This window comes from Lytechinus pictus, chromosome 2 (genome assembly GCF_037042905.1).
Source record: "Lytechinus pictus isolate F3 Inbred chromosome 2, Lp3.0, whole genome shotgun sequence".
NCBI classification, from domain to species: Eukaryota; Metazoa; Echinodermata; class Echinoidea; order Temnopleuroida; family Toxopneustidae; genus Lytechinus; species Lytechinus pictus.
The window spans coordinates 65,753,859-65,773,328 of NC_087246.1; the positions used below are offsets into that span (position 1 = coordinate 65,753,859).

Sequence of the window (19,470 nt, forward strand, 5' to 3'; positions counted from 1 at the left end):
TCTATACCTTAATTTATTATCTATTATTAGCATTATTTATTTCAAAATTGTCCCCCTACATTCCTTACAACTAAAGCTCATGATGTGCAAATTTGTTCAATGCACACTCACCCTAATACTGTAGTAGTAACACCTTTGGTAGTAATTTTTTTTAAGTGCCAAGATAGCTGCTACTGGGCCTACAAACATTTTAATTTCGATCTGCTAAGATAGGCCAACACGTGCATTTATCCATGTAAACGAGGACACACACACATCAAAAACACGCACGCACGCACACACATATTTCAAAATTCGCATTATGAACCAAGAACGCACTGCATACCGAGGACGCTCTCGGTACGCGGACCATTTCAAACAGTCCAAAGTCATGAAAGTATTGTATGTATAGGGATAATTTTTCGATAAGAGATATCTAGGGTTGTAGGTTGTAGTCCTATAGTCAGATAGTACCAAAAAACGATCCTCGACGAACTAGACTCCTAAGTTCTGACAAATAAGTTCTCGAATATTAAATGAAATACTTTTCTGGAACACAGGGCCTCGATTTCAACCCAAAATCGGCCTATAATGTGTTATTAAAGGGATGGTCCGGGCTGAAAATATTTACATCTTAATACATAGAGTAGAATTCACTGAGCAAAATGCCGAAAATTTCATCAAAATCGGATAACAAATAATAAAGTTATTGAAGTTTATTGTTTAACACATTTTGTGAAAACAGTCGTCATGAATATTCATTAGGTGGGCTGATGATGTCACATCTCCACTTTCCGTTTTCTTATGTTATTACATAAAATCATATTTTTTCATTATTTCATACTTGTGTGAATAATGTCTCCCTTATAATGAAATAAGTCGCAGCAATAAATATCTAATGCACTAAATCAGTTGTCAATCCAATTTTAGTTCTTGGAGGAAAAAATTTGAATAAACCTAATTTCATATAATAAAATACAAAAGAACAAGTGGGGATGTGACATCATCAGCCCACCTAATGAATATTCATGACGACTGTTTTCACAAAATATTGCTAAAATTAAAAATTCAATAACTTTGTTATTTTTTATCCGATTTTGATGAAATTTTCGGCCATTTGCTCAGTGAATTATACTCTATTTATTAAGTTATAAATACTTTCAGCCCGGACCATCCCTTTACATCACTTTTCTGGAACACAGGGCCTCGATTTCAACCATAAAATTGGCCTATAATGTGTTATTAATAGCCATATAGGTCTATGGTGATGAAGGAGTTGCAGGACGGTACAGGAAGGAGGGTAGGTAGAAAATAGATGATGTCCCTCTGCGCTTCATGAAAAATAAACGCAAGGTTTTTTTTTTTCATTTTATTTTTAAAGGGGTCCTCCAGGCTGAAAAATATGACTCGTACAATAAAATGTTTTAAAGGTCAAACAAAATCATCATCTAGCCTTGGCCCTGGAATTCTCTAAAACATGTAAAAGCTTTCTCAAAAACTAACAAATACAATATTCACACAGATTTAGATTCAAAATCCTCAAATATAGATATCTTTAATCTACAGCAGAATTTGGTAGCTTTAGCCCCGATGACATATTCTTTGACAATATAGAATAACATTGACATTCTTATTACCACGTAGATGTAATAATTCACTTCAAAATTAAATACAAATAATTAATTGAATAAATCACCGCTATCATCACTATATATCAATGTCATCGTCATCATGCATAATTATGAGTATAGAAATACAGAAGATGTAGTAGAAGTAATGAAGTTTGAAAAGATGAGGAAGAAAAAAATAAAAATGAAAATTGGAGAAGGAAATGAAGATCGAGGAGGAAAAATAAAAACATAAGAATTGTGACTTAAATTTACGATAATATCAACAATAACACTCACAAAATGAGATGATCATTATGATCAATTATCATGGCGATGACGACGATGCTGATGCATGATGATAAAAGTCAGCGATGATAATGACGAAAACAAAAGCAACAACAATAAAAAGGAAATTATATCTCGGCCTGTCATTTTAGCATCCATCAAAAGACTTTAAAAGACACAATATATGCAGTGCAAAAAATTACGCTTAGAAATAATGCTGTAAAATTATATGTTTGTAATATCCTGAAGCTTTTTCCACATTTAAACATTGGTACAGATCTCTTACTTTTGAAAAAAATCGTGAAAAATGATTTGCGCAAAGCTTGGAAATAGTTATGTGAATAAAAGTAGATGTTAATCATGAAGAACACATGGACTTTAGCTGGGAAGATTGATTTGAATAAATCTTTTACCAATTTTAACTTGTTTCCTTGTCCAAAACACTTCATAGAGCGCCAATGCGTCCCCTCCCCTATACACACCGAGGCCTTCGTGATGCTATCTGCTTCACATGGAGCTGTATATTAACATGAAATGGCTTAAGCTTGATTTTTTTGTTAATCATTTTCAAGTTTGGGAAAAGAGTGGAGAAACAAGTATTGAATAAAATATGGTCCCACTTGTAACAATAAAAACTTAGTGAAAGATGTCTGAAATAAACTTGTGTTAACTTCAGTTGTGTCCTCAGATCCATCTGGCACAAACAAAGGTAAATGTTCTGCTTTATCCAGGGGCCGCGGAAAGGTTTTCAAAGTGGAGGGGGGGGGGCTGACCATGCAAAAAATCACAATCATATGGTCATTTTTTACGTTTTTGTACACGGTTTTGGAAAAAAGTGGGGGGGCTGAAGCCCCCCCCCCCCGCTTCCGCGGCCCCTGTTATCTATGGTTAAAATATTAATTTGGGTGGCAAAGTTGTTACAAATTTTTTTAAATGTATCTGTTTTATTAAAATTCGCTAAAAATGCAAAAGAAATGTATGAGAAATGTACCGCACGATCAGTTTGTTTTCGCCTTTTTTCCTTGACACAGCGTGAAAATTAGCATTTCTGCGCAATCTGATTTCTGCGAGCTTTACAAAAATGGACAGTGATCACTCAAGTGTAACATTCTGCCAACATTTTTTACTTTCATTTGATAGCTGAGACCCAAAGCCAAGAATATATGTGAAAATATTTATCCCTATATTATATTTTTCAATTCCCAAGACTTTTTCAAAGTGTATTTTTTTTTATTGATACGCACTTTATTCTATGGCAATTTACAATTCCTAATGATTGAGATACAAGGTTTTGAAGTTTTGTAGGTTGCAGATATACTTTCCGATCACAAAATCATATCCGGTGTACATATATAATATTCTCTTGATTTCTTTTATGAAGCCACATACATGCACTATCCACAAACATTTATTATCCTCTCCAAGTTATGTACACAATCATTTCAATTAAAACCTACAAAAATCTAATATTTCCGCCTGTATGTCCAAATATTTCAACAATACCATAATGGATAACTTTGACTGAATATAGTAAAATATTTGCGGATAGACTCAAAATGAAGAACAAAACACGATACAAATCAGGTGCGACTCCATGTATTGTAAAGAACATATTCCATAATACTATCATAATAGAGATTACTATACAATGAAAGCACACAATGCACGCGCTTATATTTATTACCTAGCATCATATTGCTTTTTATTTACACACGGCACTATTGGCAGTGTGTGATCCAATTTTACACGAAGCTGTTATCATGGCTATTATTTGTATTTTGACGGTATTCAGTGCCATATATTTCAGCTACTTGAACACTAGAACAATAATTGAATTAAAAAAAACAGAACACAGGTTTTATGTCCAATTTGTATATACATCTTGCTCAAAATAACGTTGCGATGATATGCTGATATGTGAAAGATTATCATTACCTTGGTACATAAACACATAAGGCGGACTGTTGTTGTTTTAACTAAAAGCTATCGTATGTACAGGGAAGTGGGAGGTGGCTTCGTGGGAACATGACACAATACCACGCACGTGTGAGTCGCATTTGGGAATCCTCTTGTTGGTGTCTAATATATTGGGATTTAAAAATAAACCTCTGAATGCAAGATAATGGTGTGAATAAGCCTAGGAAGCGTTTGCATACATGTGCTTCCAAATTACAATCATGGTGTCAAAACAGATATAACTCAAACTTTTAAAAACATCATTAAGAAAATAAGAACAAATATATCTTCCTCTCATACCACATCAGTTGGTTATTCTAACAATTGCGTTTTTGTTCACTGAAAAAAAACTGTTGAAATATTTTTAAAAAGATAGTACTTTGAAAGTGTAAAACTTGAACTGGAACACATAATTCACCCTGTTAAATTAAGCGGCAAACACGCAAATTATTCGCCAAAAACTTGTATTGCATTTGCATATTAACAACATTACTATCGAATAGTAAAATTAGGTACAAATAATAGCCAATTTTTTTTTTTTTTTTTTTTTTTTTTTTTATAAAGCGCTTTTCCCAGAATGGCTCAAAGCGCGTTACAGCATATTTTTACCCCGGTCATTGGATTCATTTCAATCCCGCACGAAAAGTGCACAATTTCCACTCCCTGGGGAGCATTCCTTGCATTCATCGCAGCCTCATTATGGCGCTGGCAAAATCAAACATACAATATCTTTCGCATCCTACCGGCTATTAATTATAATTATAAAGACAACAATTAGAATAATAGTGCTGATGATGAAAAAATAAAACACTATCAACGACAATGTGGTTTTCCATCAGTATAAAGTATATTCAATGTTGAATGATACTGCTAAGGTGTGATTTATAACCTTGATTCACGTGAAGTGATACAATCTGAGCGCACCTTTTTTTCCCCTTTATTTCTGAAATGGTTTAATAAAGTATGACAATATCAAAATAATATGGATCATAACCTAATTAAACATGGCAAAAAACATTTCATCTTGTAATGCACGTACACTATACCAATAAATGCGATGAACATGATATTTTTTTATGTGTTTGAAAAAAATGATTTAGAATCAGTACTTTGCTTGACAAACTTCCGTCATCCACGAAGTAATGCTCTAGCATAGAATACACTCTAAAAAAAAACCAAAACCCCAATATTGGGTAAACAGGAAACATGCATGTTTGTTGGGCAAAGTGGCAAATATTGTGTAAATTCTACCCAATGTTCTGTTGAAATTTACCCATAAAACATGTATTTTGTAAGTATGGGACAAATCTCACCCAATAAGCATGATAAACGTTCCCTTTTACACAATATTGAGGAGGCTTTATGTAACGTAATCTGTGATTCCTTAAAAAAACGAAGTGTGTCGAAATACAGTTCTTCAAAAGAGACAGAATGCATACATGCTTACAATATCATTACAACAGCGTAAAAATTGATTTAATCACAAATGGCTTTTTGCTCAATTAATAAATGTTGTGCGACCATTTAATGATCAAACAATACATTATTTAATGTAAAAAAAGTAACGCAACACTGTTATAGCAAGGTTTTATCAACGACGAAAATTGAAATTATTTATATCATTCCAGGTGAGCCAAAGAACAAATACGAAAACTGATACATTTACAAGAATAAAACCAAATACTGAAACGGGTTGTTAGTTAAATTATAAAAGTAAACAAAATCTATAAAAAAGCAACGACCTCAATCAGGAATTTTCGTAAGAAAAGAATGAATGAAAGTTTCAAAGTAATACATTTTGTGCTATGAAAATAACTGAATGTAGTTCTCTTTTAGAGAGTAAATACAAAATAACATCACACAAAACAAATTCCTCTAAATAAAAATATCGGATTTTTTTACATACAGGTTTTGAGCAGAAAAAACAACTTGAAACTGATTCGTAAGTAGATCATGCATGAAAAACCGACCGACTCAAACCATGGACCCTCTAATAAAAATAAAGTTTAACCAAAGCTCACTTAAAAAAAAAATCTTAGATTTAGTCCTAACAAAAGTGTTAAACACGGAGGATATATGGTTGAATTACTAACAGTTTGTTAAAACAAATTGCACGCGAACGAAGAGGGGGACAAGAAAAGAATGAATGAAAGTTTCAAAGTAATACATTTTGTGCTTTGAAAATAACTGAATGTAGTTCTCTTTTAGAGAGTAAATACAAAATAACATCACACAAAACAAATTCCTCTAAATAAAAACATCGGATTTTTTTACATACAGGTTTTGAGCAGAAAAAACAACTTGAAACTGATTCGTAAGTAGATCATGCATGAAAAACCGACCGACTCAAACCATAGACCCTCTAATAAAAATAAAGTTTAACCAAAGCTCACTTTAAAAAAAATCTGAGATTTAGTCCTAACAAAAGTGTTAAACACGGAGGATATATGGTTGAATTACTAACAGTTTGTTAAAACAAATTGCACGCGAACGAAGAGGGGGACAAGTAAAGCGATTAATTTGTAATTTCAGACAGGATGGCTTAAGCATTACCGAGTGTATGCCGCTCCGTACCTTTGTACTCAACGCGATATCTTTTCATATCTATTCATTATTCTGAACCAATATTCTAAAGACAGGGCATAAGCGACGTTGCGTCTCACCCACTTGTGGAAATAACCAGAAATATCGCGATTTGCAAGGGCACGCAAATAGAATTGTACCAAAAGTTCATTGTGAACAGGTGAAATCCAAGTTTGGTTGAAAAGTGACTTATTGTTGCAAAGTTATGTATCATAATTTTTGTTACGGACGGACGACATTTGGATCCCTAGCCTTCACATCTGGTGGGCGAGACAATAAAAGATAGCAAGCTATTTTTTTTATGTTTACTTATTAGGGTTATAGTTATTTTCATATCCCTCTTATGAATATTCATGAGTATTTTAAATAAGCGATTGGTCAATTCGTGATCATGTGACAAAGTATAATTTCAATAGGAAAACACATCGCTGCAATTAGCTCCGTATAGTTTTCTTGTTATTCCGTATATTTTTCGATATACTTTCATGGGCATAACTGCGCATGCTCATGCTCGATATTTTCTCTCAACTTTAAATTGCGCATGCTCCCTGACTTGACCCAGATATCGATCATCCGCAAAAAGTAAATAAAGTAAAATACCAGCTCTCGCCCAAATTAACGTATCTAGACCCAATTCCACACTGTTTTTTAGATTGTCGGTATACCGACAATCTAAAACACAGTGTGGAATTGGGTCTAGATTACAATGCAGAAAATCTAATTCCGACGGCCTTTCATACTGGATCCTTTAATATGGAATAAACATACCTAACAAGGTGAGTCAAGATCCGATACTATTTTTTAAAGCATACATTTTAATTGCGCGTACCGGAAGGCCTATTTATTTTGAGTGCCACTGCAGTCTGCAGCCTAGCAACGGCCAACGCAGCGCAGCGGACCTCTCATTAAGTGCAGTCGGGTAGAAGCCGCGCGCAGCCTACCCATGAACTGTCTAGCAATTAGCTCGACAGGCCTAGAGAGGAGGACTAGGTCCGGCAACGTTAGATTTGGTCGAGATTTTTTGGTTAAAAATAAGGACTAGGTCCATAAAGTTAAAGAGGGATATAAAACAAATATATCAGGCGTTTCTTTCGAAAGCATAGTGGGAATTATTAATCCTCGGTTGGACTGGCAATCTAACTATTTTTCCCTCGGGGCTTCGCCCCTCGGGAAAAATAGTTATTGCAAGTCCAACCTCGGATAAATAATTCCCACTATACTTTCTCAAAGCCTGATATATTTGTATACTAAAATTACATTCAATGAACAGGAACTATAGGGGGAAAATGTCAATTGGACTTTGCCCCCCCCCCCCCCTCCTCCCGTGTTTTAAAACTTAGTTTTACTACTCTACCTCGAGAGAATATTCAGAGAAGGAAATTCAAGGAAAGGTCAAAGTACACTGCAAAAACTCCGGTGTTGATTTAACACCAGCCCGGAATCTATATATGTCCACACCAGAGAAGTATTGAAACAACACCAGCTTGGAATCAAATCGATGCTGTTTTGATATCTGGTGTTAGACCAAAAGAAACTGGTGTTGTTTAACACTTCTCTGGTGTGGACGTATATAGATTCCGGGCTGGTGTTAAATCAACACCAGAGTTTTTGCAGTGTAGGTAGTTTCGGTATTTACAGCGACTAGAGGTCGAAAATAGGATAGATTAATTAGAACACAAGTTTAGTGGGGAATATTACCTGATCAAATTAATACATTAATTAATTGGCATGATTACTAACTAAATTTTATGCATGCTTTTGAAGTTATTCAACAAAAAAGGGTTGTTTATCAAAATATAGTTAAACAAGCTATAAGCTCTGAAAATTCCATTAAAACCCGATGTAAAATTCGAATAAATTCATGACATTTCATAATTTTGTTTAACGTCACAAGGCATTTACACGTATATGCATATCTTTGAGTTGATTTGATATGTTTTCTTCTGCATCCATAACATTCGTATTTACATTTTTCATAACATAATATGCTAGCATTTTTGGCATCAATCATAAATAAAGAGTATTAAAAAGATAATTCCAGACAAAAATGATTAACTATATGATATTCACAATTTGCAGGAGAAGGATTGTCATCATAAGCAGATTGCTTGAAAAAAAATGACAATCCCAAACTTATACTAATTGAATTAATTAATACATTTATAAAGCAGAATGGGCATATATTTTCAAATACGAAACATGAATTCATGCAATATTATAGTATGAAGATGAAGATGATAAAGCTGAGGGTGACGGTGATATGATGATGCTGATGATGATGATGATGATGATGATGATGATGATGAAGGCCATGGAGATGATGGTGGTCATGATGAAGATATTGGTAATGACTAAATCGAAGGAGGAATAAATTCACGATAAAAAGGATACGACACAGAAATTTTACTTCAAATATTCTGATAATAACATAGATTTAACGTTTGCCTTAAAGGGGAATCCAGCCTTGGCCATAAAACGTTGTGTTGGGAAGGAGAAAAATAAATTAAACAGAATGGTGAAAGTTTGAAAGAAATCGGACAAGCAATAAGAAAGTTATAGCTGCTTTAAAATTGAGATCACTAATAGTACGTAGATTTCAAATTGGCAACTGGGTAAGTAAATTATGACAAGGGGCAAGGACAACTTTCCCATAGGCCATGTACTTTATTATCAGGGATTTGTGGTTTTCTCCTAAGTACCCATTCCCCTGGGGCAGTAATCTAAATAAAACCCAGGTTGTATATTGTTTTATGTCCTCATGAATAAAAGATATAATTTGAAATAAAACTTTTGGGTATAATGAAATTTTAGCCATAATATGTATTGGAGTAAATAGAAGAGTAGTCCTTGCCTTACATCACTATGACATCCCATATGCGGTCAATTTGAAGTCTCCATGGGTATAGTGATTACCAATATTTACAACTTTTAAAAATTCATAACTTTCTTGTTGTTTGTCCAATATTGTTCAAACTTTCACCTATCAACTTGTCTGATTTTTCTCTTTCTTATAAAAACAAGTTTTTATTTGGGTAGGATTCCCCTTTAAATGAGTGAAGAGACGAAGATTGTTTTACAGGCTCTGGTAGAGAGTTCCACAAATCTGGACCATGGTGTCTTATGGATCTCTGCGCAATCTTGGGGCCCCGTCTTACAAAGAGTTGAGACACTGTAGATTAAAATCAAACTCAAATTGGTATTGTTATAAAATTCATTCATCTTAACTACACAAATTTAGATTAATCATAATTATATCCCTCTTATGAATATTCATGAGTATTTTAAATAAACGATTGGTCAATTCGTGATCATGTGACAAAGTATAATTTCAATAGGAAAACACATCGCTGCAATTAGCTCCGTATAGTTTTCTTGTAGCTCCGTATATTTTTCGATATACTTTCATGGGCATAACTGCGCATGCTCATGCTCGATATTTTCTCTCAACTTTAAATTGCGCATGCTCCTTGACTTGACCCAGATATCGATCATCCGCAAAAAGTAAATAAAGTAAAATACAAGCTCTCGCCCAAATTAACGTACCGACAATCTGAAAAACAGTGTGGAATTGGGTCTAGATTACAATGCAGAAAATCTAATTCCGACGGCCTTTCATACAGGATCCTTTAATATGGAATAAACATACCTAACAAGGTGAGACAAGATCCGATACTAATTTTTAGAGCATACATTTTAACTGCGCGTACCGGTAGGACTATTTATTTTGAGTGCCACTGCAGTCTGCAGCTAGCAACGGCCAACACAGCGCAGCGGATCTCTCATTATACAAATAGCGAATAGGCATGAGTGCGATGGTGCGAGATTTCGCATGAGGTGAAAGAAAGATGCTCTATTCAACGAGGCGTTAGCCGAGTTGAATAGAGTGTTTCTTTCTTCCACCGAATGCGAAATCTCGCACCACTGCACGAATAAGAATATTCGCTATTTGTGTTGTACAACGCCTCGGAATTTAGCGAAAATGTGAAAAAACAAAGAGTTTATCCCTATAGTAATCTATGAAAAGGGAGCAAAAATACCGAAAGCAGAAAGCAAAATCCCACAAGCGCACATGACCTTGGGCAGCCTTGCGCATTTAGCCAGCTGGCTTATACGCGTATTGTTCATTTTTACCGAGCGCAATGAATTAAATCGTATTGTGACGTCACCTCCTAAAGTCGTGCAACGGTACATTTTGGATGGTACGTCTTTTGTGCAACGGTACGAATGTTTTACATTCAGCCTCCCATTTGCTCGCGTACAACATGCTAAGTAGGCGTTGTACAACACTTATTGTACAACGCCTACTTAGCTTGTTGTACGCGAGCAAATGGGAGGCTGAATGTCAAACATTCGTACCGTTGCACAAAAGACGTACCATCCAAAATGTACCGTTGCACGGCTTTAGGAGGTGACGTCACAATACGATTTAATTCATTGCGCTCGGTAAAAATGAACAATACGCGTATAAGCCAGCTGGCTAAATGCGCAAGGCTGCCCAATGTCATGTGCGCTTGTGGGATTTTGCTTTCTGCTTTCGGTATTTTTGCTCCCTTTTCATAGATTACTATAGGGATAAACTCTTTGTTTTTTCATATTTTCGCTAAATTCCGTGGCGTTGTACAACACAAATAGCGAATATTCTTATTCGTGCAATGGTGCGAGATTTCGCATTCGGTGAAAGAAAGAAACGCTCTATTCAACTCGGCTCACGCCTCGTTGAATAGGGCATCTTTCTTTCACCTCATGCGAAATATCGCACCATCGCACTCATGCCTATTCGCTATTTGTATACTGTCGGGTAGAAGCCGCGCGCAGCCTACCCATGAACTGTCTAGCAATAAGCTCGACAGGCCTAACGTTAGAGAGGAAGGCTAGGTCCGGCAACGTTAGATTTGGTCGAGGGACTAGGTCCACAAAGTTAAAGAGGGATATAAAACAAATATATCAGGCGTTTGTTTCGAAAGCATAGTGGGAATTATTAATCCTCGGTTGGACTTGCAATCTAACTATTTTTCCCTCGGGGCTTCGCCCCTCTGGAAAAATAGTTATTGCCAGTCCAACCTCGGATAAATAATTCCCACTATACTTTCTCACAGCCTGATATATATGTATATTATTCGAGTATGATCTGAATCAATCGCACCTCTTTGTGAGACCGGATCCGGGTTGATATACAAATGAGGGAGTCGATGACGTCACCTACTCACTATTTTTCCTTTACATGAAATATCAAATCTGCAAAAGAAAATATTCATATAATTCATAGTCATACAATACAAGAGTGAGTGTTATTGACTCTCTCACTTGCATATCACTGTATCAACATAAGGTGGACTATTCCGTTAAACAAAATGTTGTTCTTGTCATCTCAAAACATTGCCTGTTCGACATAGCAAAAGTAAACATGTATGCAAATAGATTCCAAGTCCATTACTATATAGTAAACAGATGACAGGAATACAATAAATCGGCCTCGTGAGCCTAAAAAATGACCATGAATTTATTTTGCTTGACATATTAAATCATATTTCGACCTGGAAAACAAATATATAGGGTCCACATCATACATGCATGCCCTGCATCTTTATAATACATTTTCATCTACTATACTTCGTAATTTATACGCAATGTGACCAAAAAATAAATTTCAATACATTTTGCCTAGTATTTATTGCACATACAAATTTAAAAGTGAAAACTCCTATACACAATTTGAACTTCAGGTACTTAATTTACTTAAACCAGCGAAATGTAACACACATCTTGGTTATTGTTCCTACTTTACAAAACTTTTAAAACATTACCTTATATCATCTTTTAATAGTTCTGTTGATATTGAATTCCGGAATTTGTAATGGACCTATAAAAAAATGAGTAGAATAACTCTCTACGAGCACGAGTATATAATTTTTAGTTACGCGTGTTTTCTATTTCCTCACGTATTAATTCAAAACAAACAATTTTCTAAAAACGAAAAAGAATAGCAATCGACAAGGATTAAATTGTACATGATTGTGTAATAACACAAGGTGAAAAGTATTCAATATTTTATTTGAGAGATGAATGTGGCGGTGCCTGGAAAAAAAAGAAACCTTTAAAAAAAACATGTAAGCCCCGGTAATATTTTATTTTTTGGTAATTATGAGAGAATACCATACCCGATTAGGCCTCCACACAGCGAACTGTTTAAAGCAAATGATTATCTCTGGACCGGGCCTCTGGATTTGTTTTGGGTAACATTAGAATGATTGGGCATATACATGTATAATCGTCATCTCAACTGCAGTATGAAATAAAAGACTAGCTGGATTTGACCTCAATTGAGCATTAGTCTAGCATCCAGTTGTAGTGATTATTTACCGTGTTCTCCATGCATGAAAGTGAGGATGCTGAAATTGAAAGGATGTGCCTGGATTTCATCTTTATAAATTTGACGTGGGAAAGCGAGAAAGCGCGTTGAAATTTGTAAGGTATATGTATAACAGAGAAAAGTTATACATGTGTAACTATTCCACAATGTAAGTATGCATTTGATATGAGTGTGCATGGGAGTACTAATGTAAATTTTGTTTTTGTTACAATACATCATCAGAACGATTTTAAAGTATTATTCTTCATACCGGATAATTTCCATAGCATAATTGCGCATAATCTTGAGGGCCTTCGATATTCTCCAGTATCAAGAAGCGAGTACGACCCACTAAAAACCTGAAGTGTATACAAAAATATGATTCAATGTCACCCTATTACATACCACAATAATACACATATTTTGCTCTACGGCGGCCGTACCTTTAGACCGGAAAAAAAATATGCCATAGTCGATTGAAGTATAATGTAAACAAATCGAGTAACAAGTATTAGGTACTAGATAACACCTCCCTTCCTCACCCAAATTGATTTTCTCTTAAGTTATTTTCACCAGGCTTCACGATGATACAATTTTTGGTATAAATAGGTCAGAAACCTGCCATTCATCTTCTAATATGCTTAATAGAGGTAAAACTGGCAAAGGTAAAAATGGCAGAGGTAAAAATGGCAGAGGTAATAATGGCAGAGGTAAAAATGGCAGAGGTCAAAACGGCAGAGGTCAAAACGGCAGAGGTCAAAATGGCAAAGGTAAAAATGGCAGAGGTAATAATGGCCTAGGTAAAAATGGCATAGGTAAAAATGGCAGAGATCAAACTGGCAGAGGTATAAATGACAGCGGTAAAATGACCCCATGCAAAAAAATCCAAAAAGCCCCTCCATGTACAGTAGATTAAATAAGAAATGTTCTGAGAAGAAAATTAGAATTATAATGTTGAACTAATCGAAAGGGTAACATTTTAAAATCACACTGTAGATCTTCTGCACCAAATTGATAACACTTGAGTTGGTATTTCTTTTTTTTCCTAGACTTCCATACACGGCCTTCTCATATCAAATCGCTCCTCTGATATTCAAATTTGAAGCACACTTTGGATCCCAAGTATTGTACTTAATTAAAAAAAAGGGGAAATTTATTCTGACATAAACTTAAGTTTATTGTGAAACCAGCAGAGAATAATTAAAAACAACATTGGTGAGGGTGTTAGCGAATCCATCAAAGATTTAAGAAGCTATCAGAATTTTATATTTTAATGGTGACGTCATTTGCGAGTAGTTTTTCCCCATATATGGTGTAATAAAAAATATAAATGAAATGTCATTAAAATAAAAAGAAAATGGTTTTTATTGTACCTGAAGTATATCAACATACAAATCATTTCACATCCGCTCCTGAAAGATTTTTTTAGCAATCATGACCCACTGATTAAAAAGATTGGGAAGTATACATTTTGGTGCATAACGGGGCAGGTGTTTGTATGTGACGTCACAGATAAAAAAAAAAATAACATTCATAATGGGTTTAAACCTTCACCAATATATTTTCTGTTATTTTTACAGTAAAACATTTGTCAGGGTGAACTTCTCCTTCAAAACAGGTCGATAGAATGGTACCTAAGAAACACCTATGATTATTTTTACCTCTGGCATTTTTACCTCTGCTATTTTTACCTCTGCCATTATTACCTCTGCCATTTTACCTCTGCCATTTTTACCTCTGCCATTTTTACCTCTGCCATTATTACCTCTGCCATTTTTTATCTCTGCCATTATTACCTCTGCCATTTTTACCTGGTACCATACAAATACACATGAAGGAGACCTTCAAGAGCCGAAACATGAACTTTTGGTTCCTATGATGAACACGACTCTGGATATAGGTGCTCCCTAATTCTCAAATCAATGATTTTAACAGACAAACTCTGTGATTACTTATTAATACTTTCCTGGTTTACCTCTCCACAAATCTGCGAGAAAACGTTTTGACCACACTAAAGCTCAGCAATTTCTTGAAAGTAATATCCCCCAAAATACATACATATTCATTTTAATAAACCATTTCTCAAATGATTGCACCTGTGCACCGTTACACTTTTATATACTATGGTCTATTTCAGTAAAAATAATGACATCATGCAATAATTCTTGAGACAAAATGGTTTTTTTTTCAAACATCATAATGAATGAAAACTTCGCCAATTAACCCTTCATCTACCGTTACCTTTTGTTTTGACCTCTTCATCAATCAGAAGCATGTAGTTGAATCCATTGTTGTTATCCCAGTATTCTTGATTAGCAACCTTGTAAAACACTGCAAAAAATACTCGGTCACCGACTCCAACATATCTCCTAGGAATGGTGAATCCAAAGCTAAACCGATCGGTCGGCCCATCGCATGAACCTGCAACATACCTTGCCATGATGTTTGCATGGGTTGCCCAGTTGTCCCAGGAATAACGAACACGGACTTCCTTACAAAAGTCCAGGTTTCGTACCTTGATGGTTCCTATGATGGTCATGTCGGATATCATCGCGTTCTCTAGGCAGATGTTCTGCTGACAGAGCCTCTGAAGGAAGTCTGGACGACCCCCAGGCTGCTCAAAACATAAATGGACGGACTTCGAGATGGTTTGGCAAGAAGAATCCAAGGGTAAAACTGTCATCGGAGGTGAAGGACAAGGATCCATTTCTAGGATGTGGCGAACTGTCTGAAGATCTAACCCAAGAGCGTCCGCAAACGTGACTGACTTCCTAGATGGGTTACCAAGTGGGGTCCGTGGTCTCTTTCGCATGCTCGACTTCCTAGGTCTCGAACTTGATGCATCACTGTCCGTTTCACTGAGTGTTGATTCCGAGTCAACACTGGACAGCCCCTCTTCACTCTCATCACTTGCACTGTATGCTGCTGGATTTATAAATACGTCAAAAAGATCGCTACACGAACTGCTCACACTTTCAACATGTTCAACTTTCGGTGGAGATGTCAAAGTTCTGTTATTTTGTACAAGAGAAAGACAATTATTATTATTATTACTACCGAAGTACGGAGACTTGTTAGCAACCCCCATGTAATCTGTCAGAGCAAATAGTTCGTCCCAGTCAAGATCTGGATGTGCTTGAGGACACATCGTGTACGTGCCTTCAGAGGATGAACATGCTCCGGCTTCATCAGATGCAATAGGAGAAAAACACTTCATGGAGGAGTCATTAGTAGGTGTGCCATCATTAATCCAATCATTAATGTCTCCATTATGAAGGGGAGAAGACACTGGCGAGCATCCTGGTGTTGATACATGCTCGTACAAATCATCATATTTCTGTAATGTTAACGAATCTGGTTTTGTGCAATGTTGATTGACTGGACCATTTACAGGGATGTCAATAGCAGTTGTGCTGTGGAAGAGATGTTGCTGTCCCTCCAAGGCATCTCCTCCAGCAACTTCATTCTCCGCCGTCGCCATGACTTCCAATGGAATCAAAACGCCCGGCATTACGATATAAATCAACCCTTCAATAAAAAGTTTTCAGTCTCGAGCAATATCTAGCGTGGCGACCTCGAACAGCTGATCTGGATTTTATTGTCGAAGCTCACGTTGCACTTGCCTTGCTTGCAGTTTGCATGTTCATCGCGAACAGACGACAGTCGCGACCTGTGCAATAACAAAAATGGGAAAATGAAAATTGTTTGTATAAATACATTACACAAGATATAAGGAATATGAATTCAAACGATACGAAACAAAACTAAAAGTATACAATTCCGAAACATCATCCTACCTCTGACATGGTATGCTTCCCTCAGCTGAGCTAGCTGATCATGATGCTGCGATCATGAAGGTACAAAAGCGGTCTGACGATACATCTAGCTAGCGGCAAACTGCCAGCGCACAATAGCTTTCAAGACTAAGCATCGAGCGTGTGTTTGCGCGTGCGTTAATTTATGTTTGGGGTAGAATGCAAAACATCAAGCAGGTCACGTTGACTCTCATGCTGCTCGCTCGTGTACAAATTCAATGTCAAAAGAAGGACCGTTGTCTATTCGCGGCGTTCAGTATAACTATTAATGAAATCATCACGTTTTCATGAATACAGCTGGGAAGAACTTGGACACAGTAAAACAAGAAAGTGCATTTTCAGTTAGGAGTTGGTTGGTTTGGCTTAAGCTCGAGTGGATCAACAATAACATCTAGGCAAAGAGGTAGTAGGCCTGTCAAAAAACAAATCAGTCTTTGAATTCTTATAATAATTTTACTTTCAAAATCGTTATAAAAGCCTAATAAATTATAATTTCGATGTTTCCTATGATGACCACTTGGATGGAAACTGGGGGGCTGTCTGTTTTTCGTTATATTTGAACTCAGCACCAGAAAACCTCAATGATAATAGGTTTTTCAAATGCATGAAACGATGACCTAATTTCGACTCACCTTCCTTTGAACGGTTTGGTTCAATGTGCGCTAATAACGACCTTCAGACAAACTGCACAATGTCTATAGCATTACTGTAATTTTGTAAATAAGAAGTATTGAGGTCAGAAGTTGAGCCCACTTGCTTCTCATCTGTAAATATTGTGGATAGGTCTAATTCGTATCTGATAAAATCATTGGGTCAGCTTGCGCGCCTTTAGTTTTACATATTGATATCGGCATTGGCGTACATTTCCAGACAAGAAAAACAAGTATAAATTCTTCCAGGCCACCGAATTACACTCGTTCTTGTAATGTTTGACAAATAATGTGTGAAATGTAGTTCGTAGACCTAAGTTAATGTTTAATTTCTTTCCAATACCTCTCGTTCTCGGTGAACATGTACGGTTGTTATAGGTCAATATGCCAATTGGGCCTAGATTTGGTGACGATCAAATGCCACAGATCGAAGAAATTGTAGTGGTTCCAAATGGAAATTAGGCCTATATTCACCAGCTAAGACAATTTCACCCTGCATTTTTATTCCTTACCAAAAATGTTTTTTCTTGTTTTTCTTGTTTGTAAACATTATATAACACACTACGAATTCGAGTTGCATGTGCCAACATCATCAGCCCACCTCATGAATATTCATGAAAACATGCCTAGAACTGTTTCACCGGAATAATGCAAATCTTTAAAATTAAATAACCGTTGTTGGGATATGACATCATCAGCCCACCTAATAAATATTTATGAAGACATGCCTAGAACTGTTCATCGGAATAATGCAAATTTTTAAAATTAAATAACTTTGTTACTTGTAATCCGATTTTGGGTCAAATTTTCAGCATTTTTCTCTGTGAAGTTTACTCTATTTATTGAGATATAAACATCTTCAGCCCGGAACATCCCTTTAACAACATCAGACATGTCAGACGGGTAATGTTTGAAGAAACACGGATCACGTTATTACGATCACATTTTGTGCGGTTCTGCACGTAGCCCAAAAAGGTCGCTTAGGTTCACTTTTGTTGTTGAATCTAAGTCGTAGTCTGTATTTCAGACTTATCAAGAATACCTACATGCCAGCCGATCATTTTCAGATCGTTACTCGCAACATCAGTGAACTATTCTCCTTTATATCATACATGTATGAATATTTGTTTGTGTCCTGTTTATCTTACCACCCACAAAACAAAGAAAAATGTTCCGTTAAAACATAGGGCCTGTATATCCAGGAAAATATAACACGCTCCGGGAACACGCTACGTCTTCATCGCGAGCATACTCATTATCACAAAATAGAGATCGGGCAAGGACGGTTTAGTCTATCTTCTCAGACACGATAATTCAATTATTTTCAAATACTTTATGTTTTCAACACTAATTTGAGTTTGGCAGATATGATCTAGGAACAAGATGCATTAAATGACTTCTGTTCAATCTCTTCCCCAAAGGACACATCTATGGGCGGCCATAAGGGCCAAAATTAAAAGTTTGAGGAATGTATGAATATGTGAAAAATAAACAAACATAATTATAGGAATAAATACAAAGAGACGGCAAAAATAAGTCTAGCTGCAACGATATGGACAAACACATAAAATGAAGACAATCGCAGAAATACAGGTTTACATAAAAAAAACAGATAAAGTGTTGGAAATATATAGATTATAGACAACCACAGAAATAAAGACTAGTTAGAAATATATATTCACACAGAAATACAGATAGTGTTGGGAATATAGACAACCACAGAAGTAAAGAAAATAATGAACTTCAGAAATATAGGTTCACACAAAAATAGAGATAGTGTTGGAAATATACGCTCTTAAAAAGGTTTGGCAAAAAAGTTCAGAAATATAGGTTCACACAGAAATAGAGATAGTGTTGGAAATAAATAGACAACCACGGAAATAAAGACAACTTTAGAAATAAAGGTTCACACAAAAATAGAGAAAGTGTTTGAAATGTAAAGACAACTTCAGAAATATAAACAACCACAAAATTATACGAAACGACTGAATTATAGTCTATCGCGAAGACAGCATGCCAAAAATACACAAACAAAACAGGGCCCCGTCTTAGATCTATGGAAATCCATCAGTGTCATATTTTTTTTGGCAGGAAATTTGTAAAATGTCATATTTAAACAAAGGAGTAGGCCTACACACCAAATTCTCAAAAAATCAGTGAATGGTATGGACATACATTGATATCTAGAAACTTTGAACAAACGTGCATGTTATATGTTGACTTTGATGGCTTTCCATAGCTGT

The 19,470-nt window shown here is 35.7% G+C and overlaps 1 protein-coding gene across 5 annotated transcripts; it reads right to left on the reverse strand.

Annotated features, from left to right (window-relative positions):
- Positions 1-1,502: 1,502 nt before the first annotated feature.
- On the reverse strand, positions 1,503-16,687 carry LOC129269675 (glycogen-binding subunit 76A-like). 5 transcript variants are annotated; one of them, XR_010292696.1, is made up of 4 exons: positions 16,560-16,658; positions 15,004-16,432; positions 11,557-11,648; positions 9,494-9,582 (listed from the first exon to the last, which is right to left on the reverse strand). XR_010292696.1 is itself a non-coding variant. In XM_064095431.1 (3 exons), exons 2-3 carry the CDS (start codon positions 16,271-16,273, stop codon positions 9,422-9,424), a joined length of 1,431 nt encoding a protein of 476 aa, XP_063951501.1. In that variant the 5' UTR covers positions 16,274-16,432; positions 16,560-16,658; the 3' UTR covers positions 1,503-9,421. The 5 variants fall into 5 exon arrangements, 3 of the variants coding, with proteins under 3 accessions (XP_063951501.1, XP_063951502.1, XP_054763157.2); XM_064095431.1 differs by lacking the exon at positions 11,557-11,648 and having other exon boundaries at positions 1,503-9,582; XM_064095432.1 differs by lacking the exon at positions 9,494-9,582 and having other exon boundaries at positions 10,696-11,648.
- Between the last annotated feature and the right edge of the window lie 2,783 nt (positions 16,688-19,470).

Excerpts from the sequence above, each read along its gene's own strand:
- LOC129269675 (XM_064095431.1), bottom strand. The coding sequence starts at position 16,273 with ATGCCGGGCGTTTTGATTCCATTGGAAGTCATGGCGACGGCGGAGAAT. Across the intron at positions 9,583-15,003 it reads TGAAGAGGTCAAAACAAAAG|TGTCTCAACTCTTTGTAAGA; the intron begins GTAACGGTAGAT and ends TTTAATCTACAG.